The sequence below is a fragment of the Ceratosolen solmsi genome, unplaced genomic scaffold (genome assembly GCF_000503995.2).
Source record: "Ceratosolen solmsi marchali unplaced genomic scaffold, CerSol_1.0 scaffold6, whole genome shotgun sequence".
NCBI classification, from domain to species: domain Eukaryota; kingdom Metazoa; phylum Arthropoda; class Insecta; order Hymenoptera; family Agaonidae; genus Ceratosolen; species Ceratosolen solmsi.
Window position 1 is genome coordinate 6215286 of NW_011948414.1, and position 19138 is coordinate 6234423.

At 25.0% G+C, this 19138-nt stretch overlaps 1 protein-coding gene across 1 annotated transcript; it reads left to right on the forward strand.

The window, feature by feature from the left end:
- The first annotated feature begins 277 nt into the window (after positions 1 to 277).
- LOC105368384 (serine protease inhibitor 3/4-like) lies at positions 278 to 6239 on the forward strand. The gene is made up of 7 exons (XM_011507392.1): positions 278 to 384; positions 961 to 1140; positions 1727 to 1937; positions 4317 to 4531; positions 4855 to 5040; positions 5445 to 5583; positions 6066 to 6239. Exons 1-7 carry the CDS (start codon positions 301 to 303, stop codon positions 6191 to 6193), a joined length of 1143 nt encoding a protein of 380 aa, XP_011505694.1. The 5' UTR covers positions 278 to 300; the 3' UTR covers positions 6194 to 6239.
- The last annotated feature ends 12899 nt before the right edge of the window (positions 6240 to 19138 follow it).

The following is a 19138-nucleotide window of genomic DNA, read 5'->3' on the forward strand; positions in this document are numbered from 1 at the left end:
TTATTAGAGAATACTAAATTTTTTTTTATTTTACCATACGAAATTATCTATTTATTAAATATTAATATATTATTATTATAATTCATAATACACATAATACGTAAAAATAGAATGTTGAGACTTTTTTCCCCAATATAGCTTTATAAATGTCTAAAGATATTATGTATTGTATTTAAAATTATTATGATAAAAAAATCAACAATGTAATAATTATGATAATAATTATAATTAAACAATTAATGTTGAATAAATATGGTATTATTTTTTATAGCTGCGGTCATCTTTCTTATTATATTTCATATGGTTCATATAAAAGCTGATGACATAAACGAGGAACTTCAACTATTGTCTAGAACTGACGCATACTCCATAAATTTATTTAAAGTAAGTTGTAAATTGTTTTTGTTCTTTTAGTATTTTATCTCCAATACGTTTATAAACCGTAGTTTAAATTATGATTTTAATAATAAGCTTATTAACAAATATATTGCTGTTACCTTTTTTAATATTCTTAAATATGTAACTTCAATTCGTGAACAGAATAAATATTTTTTTAGTTGAAATTTTATCAATGTAAGTTTAGAGAATTATTAATTTTTATTTCAAAATATATTAATACTATATATAGAAAAGTATATAGATTAATAATTATTTGAATGTTATGAAAAATTATTCTTATCTCATACCTTAATCAAATTAAGAAATGATTTAACTTAGCTGAAAAATTCTTCTCTATGAATGCATGAAAAATAAAAGGAATATTTATCTAATTAATCTATTATTATAAGAATCTGCAGTAAATAAAGCATTAACTTTATTATTGAAACAAAAATTTATTAGATATAGAATTTGTTAAAATTGTTTACATATATTACGTAAATTTCTCATTTATTATACATTCATTATATTGGTATTTTAACTTTCATGGCTTTTACAAATATTCTCATCTGAATGTTACAGAATATTGCAGGTACTAACTTTACAGAAAATGTTCTCGTCTCGCCTATAATTGCTTTCGAAGCTGTAGTTATGTATGGAACCTCGGAAAAAAAGAATAAATATGCATACATGGACACCGCCCAATCTAGTAATAACAATATCGATCAACAAAGTCTCCAAAATCTCATATATAGGCTCAATGTATGAAAATCATGTTCTTAATTACTATTCTTAAACGACATTCTTCTAAAATATTTATTGACATGATAAAAAGAAGAGGAATTAAAATAATACAAATTTTATAAATTCCTAACGATGAAATATTAATAAATGCTATCGTGTTTTTATCTGCTATAGCGTAAATAGATTTCTTACATTTATTTTGAAATTTTATAATTAAGGAATTCTTTCATTACTTTAATTTATAATTTTACTATTAATAATATCAAGTTTTAATGAAATGAATATATGTTTTAAACAATGATTCTTTTACTAGTAAATTTCATTCACTAATAGTGTCAATTGTCATTTATTCGAGATACGAGTTTTAATCATATGTCCCAAAAAAAAGAAAAAAAAAAAAGAAAAGAAAAGAAAAGAAAAGAAAAAAAAGAATAAAAAGAAAAGAAAGGGGAAAAAAAACTAATTATATAAGTATCGTGAAAAATTATTAATATATTATGAATTAAATTTTAAATATTAAATAACCATTAATAATTTATTATTGATAGGGTATAAAATACTTTACTTTCAATATTCATCTAATACCTTATTCTTTTCATTTTAGAACGCCCAAAATGTTAAATTGCAAATTGTCAATAATATATGTATAGACAATAAAATTCCATTAAAACCCGAGTTAAAAGAGTTGACAAATAGTTTATCTTATTTTAAAATATGTGAACTCGATCTTGCCGAACCCGGTAATACTGCAACTGCGATAAACAATTGGGTGGATCAAAAAACAAATAATTTAATCAAAGAGATTATTCAATCAGGTAAGTTTTAAGTTAAGTTTTTATTTATTTGTGTTAGTGACTATTTTTTACTAACCTGTTTATTATGAAGTAATTTATAAATTAATGTTCAGATACTAATTTAACAATTCATCGAAGATTTTTTTGACGAGAAAATTTAGAAATTTCATCTAAATTTCCTGAAAACCCTATGCAATTTAGCCTGAAATAATTATATGACTATTAATTATAAATAGGAATTCGTGTTTCAAGTTTGTGGAATAGAATTCGAATAAATCTGATATCAAACTGTTTTTAATCATACGTGAAAAAGATCATACATTAAAAATTTTCAATTCATAATCAAATTTGTCTGCAAAAAAGAAAAATAAAGGGTATAAAATAAATTTTATAATCTACAAGAAGGAATATAAATACTAAGTAATCATGTCGATACCGTAAATATTGTCTCATTTTGCTTTGAAATTTATTTAAGAGTTTAATATATGAATTTAATTTTACTTAACATAATGCTGAGTTCTATTATCGTTGTTTATTCAAATTTTTTTTTATCAGAAATATCAAAATACTTTTGTCGTACAGACAAAAAGTTTTAATTAAATATCTAATTTATAATTAAACAGTTAGCTTTTCTTTGAATTTGGTGTTTATATAATATAAAAATAGATATGTTTTTTAGCTTTTCTATTTTGATATTTAAATACATAAAATTATTTGACTAATATTCTACGACCAGGATAAGTTCGTAAAAATAAAAACGAAAGCTTTTTCTGAATTATCGATGCGCCCGTTAATATATTTTTAATTGCCGTTAAAATTTATATAATCGATGATACGTACGGCGTATCAATTGTTGTTTTTCAAAATTCAATTTGAATTAATGAGGTGATGAACATCTTATATGTTTGTTAAAGCATTTTCCGTTTCTATTTCAGACAATCTAAGCTTTGTAATTATTTTTCTATTATGAAAAATAATGATGTTAATTATTTGTTATATTTTATGCAATAGATACTTTTTTTTTTTTTTTTTTTTTTTTTTTTTTTTTTTTTAATCTCAATAAGTTTCGAAACCTTTCGTGTTAATTGAACAAAGTTCATGTTAGATAAAATGAACCTTGCCCTATGATAAGAATTAAAATATTTTTCGTTACGGCAAGAAATTAGTCATTTCATAACCATAAAATTAATATGATCAAAATATTATATATAGTTGACCTTATTATATAAAGTAATACGTAATGCTTAGTAATAATACTTTTCAACTAAGTTGACAAAATATAAAAGTTCAATTGTATATTATGAATGACACTATTAGTCCGACAATTGATATTATAAATAATATACTATTATAGACAAAACAAAATATAAATATTATGTTTTCATACAAAGCTTATATTTTATTGTTTAACGCAGTTTTATGAATTATAAATGCTTTGCTTTTATAAATTTGAGAACTTGATGCTAATCGGCGATTAATAGCCATTTCCTTACAATATTCTATATTTATAGAAAATGCTTATTATCAATAATTATACACTAATAATTTAATTAAAAATTCGTAATTTAACGATCTGAGCATGCAATGAAATTGTGAATTAATATATTTAATTAAATGAAATATGTTCAATTTAAAATTCGATCATAATTTAAGAAAGTTTAATTAAAAAGTTTTAATTTAAAAATTGAGACTTTGTTTTCAACCATTTTCAAAACTCTTAATTAAAAACAAATATTTTTATAAGCTTATTAAATGCCTTCGGAAATCGTGTATAATATCTTTTTTAATTCTATATTTATATCTTCAGTAATAGAATGACAAATATTTGATAGATTATATAAAGCAATTCGCGTTTTATATTAGATAAGACCTATTTTATTTAGGGTGTAATGCAGTTGTTTACATAAATATTAAACTTGAGTAATTATTATTCTTTTCTACTATTTCTCAACTAAAATACAGTTCCTCAAATAAGGCATCATGGTTTATTGCGTTAATTTAATGTTATTAAAATGTGCTTTACTTTTTTTTTTTTTTTTTTTTTTTTTTAAATTCTATTTATTTTTAGCTTCTCTGGTTGATATTTAATTAATCTTTAATTTTGTTTATATAACACTATAATTTTCATAATTATTTTGATTACTTTGAAATATTATTTAATAGTTAATGAACACAAACCATCATAATTTATAGTTTTTTTAAACCCATGATTATTTATGTGCTAAATAAAATGTTTATCGTTGCACAAGTACCAAGGCATTTTATCGTGCACATTTTATGTTATTTATCATTTGGAAAATATAGTAAATGACATAAGTTTTTTAACCTATCGCCTACTTTTCAAATAAAAGTAATCCATTATTAAATACAAAATATTGAAACAGAATTTACTTTTTACAGATGACATCACTAGTGACGTACACATGATCGTTCTCAATGCCGTATATTTTCAAGCATTTTTGAAAAATCAATTTAAAAATCGCTCAATTAGATACAGAGCTTTTTACTTGAGTAATAATAATAAGAAATTCATACCCACAATGAGCAATATTGACAGTTACGTTTATGGCAATCTGCCAGACCTAAAAGCCAAATTCATTGAGCTCCCATATGACGTAATTTATTCTTTTATTTATGATTTTTATGATATAACGTCAAATTGTATCAGTTACCTCGGTGTTTTATTATAATGCACTTTATTTTATAATTATTTAACAATATTTCTTAACAATATTTTCTCGGGGATAACATTTTACCAATATATTTTAAATTTTGTAATATATATATAATAAATTATTTATATGAATTATTGCATATATAGAATTAGTTTAACTAAATTTTGGGTGAAGAAAAAATTAAATGAAAATTATTTGTACTAACGACTATTGTTAATAATATTAATATATATATATATATATATATATATATACTATTATAGAATTGCAAACTGAAGATGACCATCATCATACCAAATGAAATTGAAGGTTTAAAAGACATTGTAGCAAATTTGGAGTACTTTAATCAAACTCGGCTAGCTAGTTCCGGTACACGTCAAAACGTTTACGTGATGCTACCAAAATTTAAAATTGATACCACAGTCAATGTTAAATCAGCTTTTGAAAATGTATGATTTTATATTAATTGTTGCTATATTAATTTGATAATTGAGCATTAATTTTCTTATTTTTTAATGAAAATCTAATAATTAAATAAAATATTTGTCATATGATTGCGCATATTGAAGCTTAATTTTAATAAGCTACATTTTACATCAGCATAATAAGAATTTCTCAAATTATTTATGAAATAAGCTTACATTTTGCTTTTTTAAAACACGTGGCTGAACATTAAATTAAGAATCTTTCATTTTGTTGTGAATATTAACAAGTAGAAAATTAAATTATTAAACAATTTCTGATAGTCGGTAAGAAGCTTAACTATTATAATTTATTTTATTATTAAGATCTAATATTATGACAAATTAATTATGAACAAATGTTAAATCTTATTAATATATTGCAATTATAGTTGGGCCTGACAAATATGCTGAAAGCTAAAAAAAGTATATCTACCACTACAAATGAGGCACTCTTTATGGATAAGATCATTCAAAAGATAGTAATTCACGTTAATGAAGAAGAATTTAATAATATAAATATCTCAAATGGTAAATATTTTATAATTTATTTTTAATTTTTTTCCTATTTATCTCAAATAATAATTCTTTATTATTAATTATAATTTATCATTATTTAATCTTTGTCATTTAAGTCGATTTACACGACTGATTCATATCTTAAATTTCCTTATGATTTCTTTTAAATGCAAAAGTTTTGGTACAAGAAAAAGATAATATCAAAGATCCTATTTTTAATCATATGATTATAAAGTTCGAAATTACGACTTTATAGTTACGTGAATATTAAAAAACTATTAGAATAATAATGTAAATCAATTTTAATAATATAAATTCTTAAGCTACGTACAAAAAATTTTAGATTTTGATTTTAATGGTGCCGAACTAATTTATTAAAAAAAAATGAAATTTTTCATTTTAATTATTAATAAGTCTCTATTTTCTATGGGAAGTCATCTTGATACTACCTTATTTAGCAACATAAATTATCTGAATTAATTATTTTCTTTTAGTTCAATCGGACACGTTGAAACAAATCGAAACTATTGTAGCAGTCAACAGGCCTTTCGTACTCACAATAATCGACGATGAAACGAAAATGACTCTCTTTATTGGTCTAATTTCTAATCCTGTTTACTAGTGTATATAAAATATTTAATTCTACTAAAATTATTAATATATGTATATCATAGACAATTATTTAATTGATTATATTTAAAGAAAACTGTTTTTTTTTTTTTTTTTTTTTTTTTTTTTTTTTTATAAAAAAAACTAATAATATTGAAAAATATGATCAATGCTTTTATATATAAATAATAGAAAATATTCATTCATATTTTCCATAGATATGTCAGTATATTCATTTTCGATATTTCAAAGAATGCCTTAAATATAAAAATTAATATGTAATAATAGTTTACATATTTTTTTACAAAGTAATACTTATGTAGTTAATAACTTCTGCTACATTTGTGTCTACAAACAACAAAATAACAGTAAAAATAGCATCAAACTCGAACCGTATTAAACACTATTGATGAAAATTATTGTTATTAATAAAATATTGTAAAATAATTCTATTAATAATTACTTCTTTCAATTGTCATAGACTGAAAATGCATGGTTACGTGTAAGTTAAGAAAACTTGTGACTTACATATGTTTATAAAGTAACCGAATTTTATAACTGAACTTATTTTATAAATTTAGCTTAAACATTTTTTATTTGTAATTATATATAATAATATGAAAAATGCATCTAAGATCCTATTAATAATACATTATTGTAAAAATTTTTTTTTAATATTTAAAAATATGATATGATCGAATAAAAAAAGATATTTTTTCTTCTCTATGAATTACAATAAATAGTCTGTTTGTTCTATGTTTTATAACGCTCCGACGAATAAATAAAATTTATGTGTCGAATAATTTTTAAAAATATACATAATACAATGTGCAAAGTAAATGTCGACAAGTACCTTTATATTTTCAATTTTTTGGAATAAAAACGACTCGTATTGATATATTCAATGTTTTCACATTTTCATTTTGATTTTTCATATATTTTCCTCATAAGCTCATATTCTTCGTATAACTATTTTTATTTTTAAGAATTTAACAAACTCTTTATTTTTAATTAATATCGACAAATCATTTATATGATTATATTTATTATTAATAATAATAACGTAAATATATATATAATACACTCAAGTTTCTCGTACTTATAATAAATAATTTCTAAAATTTACAACATCTTTCCATTATACGAATTTTATTTTTATAATTTTCGATATTTTTATTACATTTATTACGGCAGCATATCAATAGAGAGTTACAATTATGCAAAATTATTATTTAAGAAGCTAATTAATTCAATCAAATATTTTAATGTAGAAGTTTTATAAACGCTTAATATATTTTTATCTTTCTTGTTAATTACCAAAAACTGACATAATTGAATTATATACAATGATCTTATGTACATGTAATAAAAAATCGGAATTTGTAATTTTAAAGAAATGTATAGATATCTAATTACTAGATCTCTCAACATTTTATATTTGTATTTCCTCACATATAATCGCATATACAATGAGCTCTAATCTATTAATCTATAAAAGTGCAATATTTTCTATAAAATACTTTCTATAAGTATATTGTCCAAATATGATAATTAAACTGATTGGCAAAGGAACGCACAAACGAGAAATATCAATCAACGTTTCGATAATTTTCTTACAAACAAAAATTGATGCACACGAGGCAAGTATATTTGAATTCATTCATTAAATTTATTATTAATATTTAATTTACCTTACAATAATTATAAACGAAATTTACTGTATTATTCTCTTTTCGACGATTTAATTGATTTCCACTAGAATTAATTCCAGTTACACTTCGTATCTGAAATTTAAAAGTTAATATTCTCCAAAGTCCTGATACTTCGTCGAAACTTAAGTTGGACTTTGATTTTTACAATATTTTCACTAATTATTATATCTAATTATGACAAATATTTTAATTGATTACAATTGGAACAGGTGTTAAGAAAAGTATCGTAAAGAAACTAATACATCATAATTTTTGGAATTACGATAAAGTCATAATGGATCATTTCTAAAGGTAAGAATTAAAAAATTTGAGTTCTAATTATCAGGACACAGTCAGTGCTTAAAGAGAAATAATTTACATTAATTGCGTTTAAAATAAACAAGCATTTTATGCGCAAGAAAGAATTATTGGTAAAGCGATAAATCTCGCCAATCAATGGTCATTTGCACCACCGAACGACTCACTCGTCCAGCACAAATAATAATAATACATCCAACGTCGGTAAACCAAATGAATTGTCATTGACGATTGGTTGCACCAGACGACTGACACCCGAAAAAATGAGCCACCAAGCTTCCCACCCTGGATCGTTGGCGGTAGGTTGATTCAGCGACCGCGGCACCGGGGCAAACGCACGCCCACCCAGGCGCACGCACGCACGCACGCACGCACGCACGCACGCACGCACACTCGTGCATAGCAAGCCGAGGAAGCTCCGAGGCAGACGCTCGGACTGCTGCCAGTACTTCACGGCCCGAGCTTCCGTCTGCACGTGCCATCCGCGAGCGTCAGCTGGTCCGCGCAGTCGCAGCGACCCACGGCTATAACCTCCTTTGGTCCGGTCCGAGTCGGGCACACGAGGATACACGGCGGTTGCTCTCGAGCATCAACGGGGTCTCCTTCCTCGGCAGGCTCGATTGCTTTACGCGAAACTGGACTTGGCTCTTGGCACTTGGCCATTGTATCGGCTTATTCGTAGCGAGAGCAAGACGAGGAAGGTGGTGTACACATCTTGGCCGCTACCCCGATCGATTTCGTCTCCCCTGGAGAGCGAGAGAACGAGAGAACGAGAGAACGAGAGAACGAGAGAACGAGAGAACGGGAGAGAGAGAGAGAGAGAGAGAGAGAGAGAGAGAGAGAGAGAGAGTGACCACCGTGTGCGTGTGCGTGTGTGTGTTCGCGGGCGTTCGCGCACGTGTGTGCGTGATGTAGTTGCAAGGGAGCGATACCACTGTAATGACCGAAATTTCTATGCGGAAGAATACACGGAGCTATCCGTACTTCTTCGTTTGCGCGTCTACGAATTGTTTGTTAGGTCATTATAAAAATTAAATAGCTCGCGGGATGTTCCATTAGGTAAAAATAATTATTCCTCTACAAAAAGTGGAAGATCGTATGGATCATATTGATGTCGTCCACATCTATTTATTTTACCTTTTTACCCCAAATTATCAAATTTTTAATCGATGACACGTTTTATGGCTGAGTTTAATCGGTATCATTCACGTGTATTACAATGGCCGAACTTGCTGATCTCTTAGACCATAACAATATATATGCATATATCGCGGTATACTGATAGTCGATAAAAAGTATTGACCTTTGCCATGTTATTCTCGTGCTTTTATCATTGACATTGTTTTGTATAATCAGTTGTTTCCTGATACCCAATAGAATTACTTTCTTTTAAAATAATTTCTCACTTGAAAATTATTCCGCGTTGATCTAAATGTTTTAAATAATTAACAAGATATTTATATTAGTATTTATATCGATTGCTTTTATAAAAACATTTAGAAATTTAACACTTTTTTACATTTAATATGTATCTCTGATAAGGAAACATTTTTCGAATGTCACTCTGTCTTATAAATAATTTTAAAATTTATCAAAATAGACTATAAATTTTATGTATAAATCCTTAATATCTTTCATTCATGGTCCTCGTGAGAGCTTATAAGTTTCTCTCCATTATAATAATGTCTCTTACTGCGAGTAAAAATTAATTTTATATATATATATATATATATATATGTATATGTATCTTTAAAAATTCAATGAAAGCATTAATTAATTCTTATGAACGTGCGTATTAAATAAACACATTCATTGAATAAAATGATATCTATATTTTAAGGGTGATTGACTGAGTGATGCTATTTCAATAAAAGTAATAAATACGTAACCAACTTCATAACTTCCATAAACAGATTTGTCAGATAAATCTGCAGTTTGCTTCTCATAATATGAAAATCCATAATTTTAAGTTGTATAGAAAAATGGCATCCTGTTATAGTATACTCCAATCATTTTCAATATCTCGGTATCTTCATATGCCTTGTATGTGTTTGTATGCAGCAGCAGAAGCAGAAGCAGAAGCAGAAGCAGAAACAGAAGCAGCAGAAGCAGTAGTACGAGTATCAGTACGAGTAGCAACAACCATTGCCGGTGTAATTGCGAGGACAAGGAATAATAAGCTTTGACGAATTATGACAAACAGTCGGGTCACTCGCCCGTTACCGCATCAACAGTAAATTGCAAAATCAATCGCACGAGTTATTAAAGTGAGTTCGCCACATTTCTATTTGATTCTTAACGTTAAACAAAATTGGATAATTAGAATAGAATTATTTTGATAAACACGCTTTATGATATCGATAATTTTCTATATTTATTTATAAAATCAACCTTGATGCTTATCAAAATTCATTTTCATACATGTTCATTTATTGATAGAAATTTCAACAGGATTTTATAATTTATTTCATGATTATACGAATTTATAGCTACCATCTGAGTCTTCATTTTATAAAAATTTAGCGGTTTATTAATTCAATATTTACTTTTATATTCATGGATGTAACATACATTTATTTGAAAAAAAAAAAACAACTTGATTTATTATTTTCAAATCAAATTTTTATAATTTCATTTGAAAATATAAAAAGAACATATATAATAAATTTGCATTTCGGTTGCAATAGATAAAGAAGAAAGTTAAACATACAAAAATTTGAAATTATTCTATAAATTCACATATCATTGATACTTAATTATATATTTATAAACAACTATTTGAGAAATTTATATGAATATCTTATCAATTTTCATAAAAATAGTTTTAAATAATTCGATTAAATAACTAAATTCGGCTTTATAATTAAATTCGTTATTCTTTATAAAATGAAATTGTTCGCGTAGTAAAATCAAATTCAGTTTGTATTGAAGGATTTATTTGTTTTATGTAAATCTATAATGTTATTAGTGAATAACAATACACTTCGACATGATAAAATAAAATGTCATTTTCCCAAGATGTAAATGTAAAATATACAATATCTTTAGTTGAAATAAAATAATTTGTTTTTTTTTTTTAATATTTGTATTACTTGTATTTTGTTTATGTTGTACATATTTGTATTTTATAACATAATTTGATTTAAATTAGTATAGAAAAAAAATTTTGAATATTCGAATAATATTGTGTTTAATTTAAAGGTAAAATATCGTATGACTCTTTTATTATATTTATTTAAAATTTATATTTATTATAAATTCCAACATATATTTGTAAGTATAAGTAAATAGAATCTGTAAATATAAAGGTTTACATGTGCAAGTATAAATAATATATGTGACAATATTTTGGAACTCTATTGTGACTTCAAAGTGTTTATTTTAAATCATTGAGCATTCTAAGGTTTAGTACATTCTAAAATATTTAATCGTATATTTTAAAATTTAATCCAACTTATATTTGGACAATGCTCGAACTATGTATTGCTGCAACTGATGTAATGTAACATTTGAGTATATGAAAAATTCCAATTTATCTTGGTAGGTAAAGTAACGACAAAAGTTTTACGAAATGTACATTAAAAAATTATGCATCTGCTTTAGTAACATTAGGATTGTATAATCAGAGCATGAAATTTAGCGTATATTCTGACAAGCTCAATAAAAAAAAAAAAAAAACTTTAACAATACGAGCTCATTAAAATACATCGAGAATATAGTAATCTAGTAATCTACTAAAATTAATCTTTTAAATTAACTCATTTTGCTAAGTTAAAATATATTTTATAAGACTTGCAATATAATAGCTAAAATTATTTATAGAAATTTAATTAATGAATTTATAAAATTGAATATTATATTAATTGTATAGTATATAATGATATAATTATTCTCAATATAGTACGTGTAAACATATACAATTATTAGATACTAAATAATTTGAAATATATAAAACAATATTTATTAAAGTCACTCCATCAATAGAATTAATAGATTATTACGAATTATATGTGCAATACAAAGCATACAAATATAGCAGATAATAAGTTAGAATGTGCATTTGATAATTTAATCTCTTAACTAACTAATTTAATTTTTATCAAAATAAAAGTTTTATAAATTTTTTGCGAAAATCATGTAATAGTAACACTACTACTTCGTTATGTCAATCTAGTAAATACATTTCTTAAGTTTTCTTAAACTTTCTAATATAATCAAAGATATATCATATATACATCTGTAATTAATATAACATCCTTGATATATTTATATTATAATAAAATAAACGTATAAATTGAATTTCATTCGTAATTGCTACTTTTAATCAATTCATTTATAATACTTTTGTCCTTACAATGTATATACTTTACAAGTATTTTTATCATATTTCCAAATTATCAATAACTACATAATTCAAAGTCCTCTATACTCTCGTATAACCTATATAGTTCTAATAATAATAATAATAATAATAATAATTTATTGCATGAACTACAAGATTTATTTACTTGCAAAAAATGCAAAAAACATTTTGGAATCTGATCAATCTTATTTATGTTAAGAATTTTTATTCATAATGTGCGAACACGAATTTCTAAATAAATAAAATTGATGGAGATTTTTTTTTTTTTTTAATACATCATATCACTTATCTGACGTTGTTAATTTGTGATAATAGTGTTCTAATGAATATCACTAATGATGGAATTGAGTATCGATCTCCTCAAATGTTACTTTCGCTTGCATCAGCCTTTGTTTCACCTTGTTTCCTTGACCCTTATCGGATCGATGACACACGTTTGTAATTCTACTATTGAATTTGTTACTATTATAGTCTTCTGCATTCATCTCGTAAATTTATTTCGCTTATTGTGTGCACTTTAGCACACAATTTAATATAAATTTTTAATTTCAATATACAAGTGTTAGTATGAAACCAGTATTTACGGCCATAAACATTACCAATAGATAGAATATCTTTATTAATTATGATACGATTTTAATTAGTATTTGGACAAAATATATTACATTGGTGATAGTTTAATTCGATATATAATTGAAGAAGACATACTTTTTATTTTAATTTTCAATAATGCAGAAATTAAATTATAATTTACAGACTTATTAGAACTAACGAGTTTTACGTCTGACAATGATATTAATTGTTAAATACGAGGATTAATTGATTTTATCATTTATATTTTATATTTTTTATAATTATGATTATAAAATTAAAATAGTTTACAGTTAAAATATTTATTCGATGATAATAAATATTTCAATTAGTTAAGATATTAGTTCCTTTAAGAAATTTTAAGAAAATTAAGTTTTTCATTTATCTATTTGTATTTAAATGTCTAATAGCATGATCAGATTAATAAACAAAATTTATCTTTCGAGTTATGGTTTTACAAAAATTTCAAATAATATTAATAATCTTGTTATTTGATTTAGACCAAATTAAGTTGAATTAATAATATACATTCATAATTGTATAATTGATATATATATATATATATATATATATATAAATACGTAAAGATTTTACTCTTAATACTTTTTAACAATTTTGAATAATTTTTTATATTAATTATAATTCTTAAATCCATTAATTAAATAGTCTTAAAATAATATAAAATCGAATTAATTTTTATATTATATTACTTGATTATTCATGGATATACAATTTATTTATTTAAATACAATGAATTAGAATTAAAAAAATAATTAGAATATTCAATAAATATAAGTGACAATTCAACTATTTTACTGAAATAACATTTCAAAGATAAATTTTCAACATCATTGAGATTATATAAATTAATGAATAATCGTAATATATACAGTATGAAAGTACAGAAATGAGGATTAAAAATACTTTTTTAAAATTGTATGTACTTGTTTATGTATATTTGTCGTAAAAGGAAATGAAAATTAAAATTTCTTTTCCCATTTATGGAAGTATTAAAATTTATAGACGTTTTATGAAGACTATGAAATTTTTTGTCACTTTACTGGTATCTACATTTAATATTCTATATTTATTAAATAGAGATGAATGATATAATATATTTTTGTAAAAGTTATGCTGATATAAACGATTTTGTTTTACACTTTTGTCGAATGTAGTTGAGAAATTTCAAGGTTTTGGGTTATAAGAAACCTACACGCACAGATTATAATAATAATAAATTCCTTTATATTATAAGTTTTTCAGTTAAAAAGAACTTTTCCTTACATAGACGCGAATTCTTATTATATTTAAAATTAACGCATAATAGATATTAAAGATCAGAAAAATGCTATTATATTAAAATAATTGATGAAAATAATCTTCTCCGTACTAAACATCGTCAAATAAATATGCAAAACCTTTATTTTATTTAAAAAAATTAATGCATTCGAACAGTAAAATGACCACGTGCTGCACAATTTCTCGATAACAGTTATAAAGATTGATTTGATTCTACGCACGTGGAGTCCACACTATTGGCTAAGTGAAAGTCAAGGATCGCTATACACGTCTACTTTTGCATGTCTTTGCCACAAATGCCCAATTATGCAAGTGTGTCGATGCTGGAATAGTTTTCGGCTTCCGTATCCCCATGACATTGCAATCAACTCGTCACACTCGAATCGCAAGATCTCTAAATCAATGATAATATCTCCGTCTCACCCTCCGCCCCCTCCACCCCGCCACCTACCCCAACACCCTCAACAACACCACCACCACCGCCACCACCCAACCTTTCAATTATCCCTCCCTAGTTTACCATTCTCACTTTGTCTCTATTTGATTGATACTTCCGGTCGCTAAATTTATAATACAATACTGAATAATAATCACTTTTAAAAACCTTTTGAAGATATTTTATATACGTTTAAATTATTAATAACGATTGGTAACAAGCGTCCATCCACCAAACCTGGCGTACTCACATGTTTCCAAGGGTAAAAAAATTTTACTTTTGCAAATTTTAAAAACCATTGCTTTTTAAATCGACAAAATAATAATTTATCCTTTTTCTAGTCAATATGATGGCCTAATAGTAGTTTGTAACATCCACTTTACTTTTCACACATTCTTGTACAGTTTTCGAAATATCATGTTAACTATTTTAATCAGGCAATTTGTAGAAATTTCTTATTACATCAAACATTTATCTATTTTATCATCGTGTTCTAGGGCAATGCTATGCCAGCCCTATTTTTAACCGAAACGAGTCAGACCAAAGTAACACTGATTTATATATTAGTCTTCGTATGATTAAACGGACTGATTTGGTATTATAGCCAGCAGTGTTTTTCGTTTAGCAATGTTGGCAGCAAAACAGATCTTTCAGCACTATTAGAGATCTTGGTATTATAATTTTTTTAAATTAAATTAATTAAAATTTTTATGTTATAATATAATTGTTAATATAATTGTGAAAAGTATGATTAATAATCTATTAAATAAGTTTTTAAAAGTTAAATATTCCATCACCAATTAGACATTACATTCATAGAGATATATTAAAAGGGTCAAAAATAAGTATATATAATAATATTTTACCAAAGTTGTTTATGATTTCTCACAAATTTGTTTTCGCATCTAACTTTGTCGATAAAATCGACTTTAATACTAATAATTTCAATAACAAAAAAAAAAAAAAAAAAAATTTCAATTTTTATTCCATAATGGTTTTCGAATCGATTAATTTCTTATGTTTTATTACTGTCTAAATGAAAGATTTATATACTCTTGCAGTAGGTGATATTATAAATCGATTTTATAAATTTTTATTTTGGCAATAGTCCTTGATAGACTTAGTAGGTAAGCCTAGTAGGATAAAATTTTTTAAGAAAAAATTTTTCACTTTCATACCTATCGTCTCTATCTATCATATCTCACATCTCTATCTATATATCATATCTCACGGTATTACTATTAAGTTATTTGTAAACACTATTAATTCACTATTTCTGAATAATTTTGCGCATAATTAACCATTGATAAAGTATTAATAAAAACTACTATTTTACTTGAATATTTTGCTCATTTTAAACGTCATATGAAATGATCATTTATATTATATATATATATATATATACATAACTTTATTAATTTTTATTAAAATAATGACGTTTGTACGATGTAATTAAAATATTATTGATTGAATTCTATTCATCTATGATGTTGAATTACAATTTTTTGTAACAAAATTTTTAATCGCTTCTATTCAAATATGCATAAATTTTTATGAATGTTATTCATAAATATTACTGTAATATTAAATATATATTGTCAATGTACGAAAGCCAATATGAAATAAGTTTATAATACAAGTTTTATTAACATTGAAAGTATTAAAATATAAAGCACATTGCAATTAGAAACAAACAAAAAGTATTTTACGCTTATAAGAATTTAATCATTTTTAGAAGCATAGTAGTGCATATGCAAACCAAAAAATGAAATAATAACAGTATCATCATAATTTCAATATAAAATTCAAACTTAGTTTCGATAGATCTTGATATATAGTACGAGAAAGTGCAATAGAATGTCCCGTCTCCCCGCTGATCCCCGTGCGAGAAAAAAAAATGTATAACTTGTAACGTATGCCTTCGACTTGTAATGCATATAAAATGCCACACGAGCAAATAAATATTTGATATAATAGTAATGGGTAGATTGAAAAGAAATAAAAAGTATGAAAAATTATCGATATGGTATGTTCTACATTTTTTCCGAGTGCTGTTGACCCGTGCACTCTCTCTCTCACTTTCGACATTCTGCAATGCGCCACCCAAGCAAAGTCTATATAGTACGAAAAACGCCCCTGTACTCATGCAGACGTGCGCAGCTTCCTGTCGGCAGACTCGCCATCGTGTGATTTATTGAAGTTTCCTGGTGGATTTGGCCCGGTCACGCTTTGGTTCTTTGTTCTTTGCGACTTCTTCCCTTGCTTTGACACTTTGACAAATTGCCTTATTCATCCACATCTCCTACTGTTTCATATAGATAGCTCGAATTCGAGTTAATTTTGTTTAATTTTTATTGTTCATATAAAGCTTTAGAGACATTAGCAGAAGTGCAAAGTGGCACGATTCACGGTCTATTCACAATCAATTCACAATTCACAATCGGCATACCCAACTAAATGGAATTCGAAAATTTAACCGATATCAAATTAATATGTATATAATTATACAATGAACATTTAAAAAAAAAAAAAAAAAAAAAAAAAAAAAAAAACTATAGCACATTAACTTGCAATATACATTAAGTGATAAAGGCTCGGTCGTTATATTAAATATTTATTAAATGATTTGTAATACGATTATTATATTCACTATATACCATAACTTGATAATATTTTTCTTAATTATCACATATGGATGTACCACAAAATTGTGATCGACTATTATCATACTAAATTTTAGTTTGGTATTACATATTTTTTCAAATTCTTTTTCAAGCAATAAATTAAAAAAAAAAATAATTAGCGTTTAGAGATACAAAAAAAAAAAAAAGTAATTTAGTAACATAATAAAGGTAATTTTTAGATAAACCAGGATTTATTTAATTATAGCATTATACGGGATGCAATAGAAAGTTATATGAAATAACTTTTGAAAAATTTTTAAACACTATAAAATTGTATTGTTTGTTCGTTTTGTTTTTTGTAGTAAATTAATTCGAAATCGCTGGTGTAGTATTTTTTTTTTTTTTTAATTCTTCTAATCGATAATATAATAAATTAGATATTATATGATATATTATATGATATACGTAAAGATTCTAATTTTCGGTTTCACATTACAAAATCTTAGTAATAAAAATTAGGTTTCTTTAAATGTGAATTAAAAACTTAATTTTCGTCTCATTATTTATTAATGTAAAATTAATATACATTATTCCTGATGTAATTAGGAAAAGGCGAAATTAGAAAAAAACAATTTAGAATTAAATAATTCAGAATATGATTACGTCGAAGTTTACTAAAACTTTTCACATAAATATTCGCACTGCATCGAATATAAACCGTTTTTAATGAAGATTTACTTTTAAATTTTTTAATAATTATTTCACATTGAGAAAAATGAATTAACGTTGAGAAAATTTTTTTATATAAATATGAAAATTTCAGGATAACTATATATAAAATAGTATAAAAGATCTTCTTAGTAGGTTACGTGTTGTTCAAATGTATACACTATTACGGGATGTTAATTCCTCCTTTAGTTAAAAAATTATACAACGGTTTTAATTATTAATTAGAATTAATATTTAGAATAATCAATATAACGTACTGTGATAATTCTGTCGGCCTTATAGGGAGAAGAGGCCGTTTTAAGTTTTGAATTATTAACCTACGAATTTTATCAGCGCCACCCAAGAATTATAATTTAATTCACAGATATAATTATTAATGTAAGCCTTTAAGCTTATTAGGATTTTAATGAATAATGCAAAGAAAGGAAATTCTGAGATTTTTGCAGGTAGCTTATAATGGAGCCGTCAATCAGCTCGGATCTGAATATTGCAATATGTAGAAATTTGCTTCTCTGGGACCAAAGGCTTTGAAAGAGTTGATATTCTATAATATTGCTTTTACCGCAACGCGACGTGTGCTTTGCGACATTTCATCGATTAAACCGGAACGACAGTATACTTTCTCAATGTTAGGTGTAAGGTTTCTCTAAGCAATATTGAAAGACAAGCAAATCGACGACACAATTCTATAATATTAAATATTTTTCTTTCGTAGTCGGAGTAAGTTTCCAAACTAGGTACTTTACGAACTAAATATTTTAATAAATTTATAAAATCCTTATTCAAATTGAGTTGCAAAAGTAGTAATCTCTAGTTTCTGCCTGATTATTTAGATTCAAAGAATTTCTCATTGTCAAAAGCAAATTATCAAACAAATTAATAAAATTCTCACTGCTTAATTATTAAA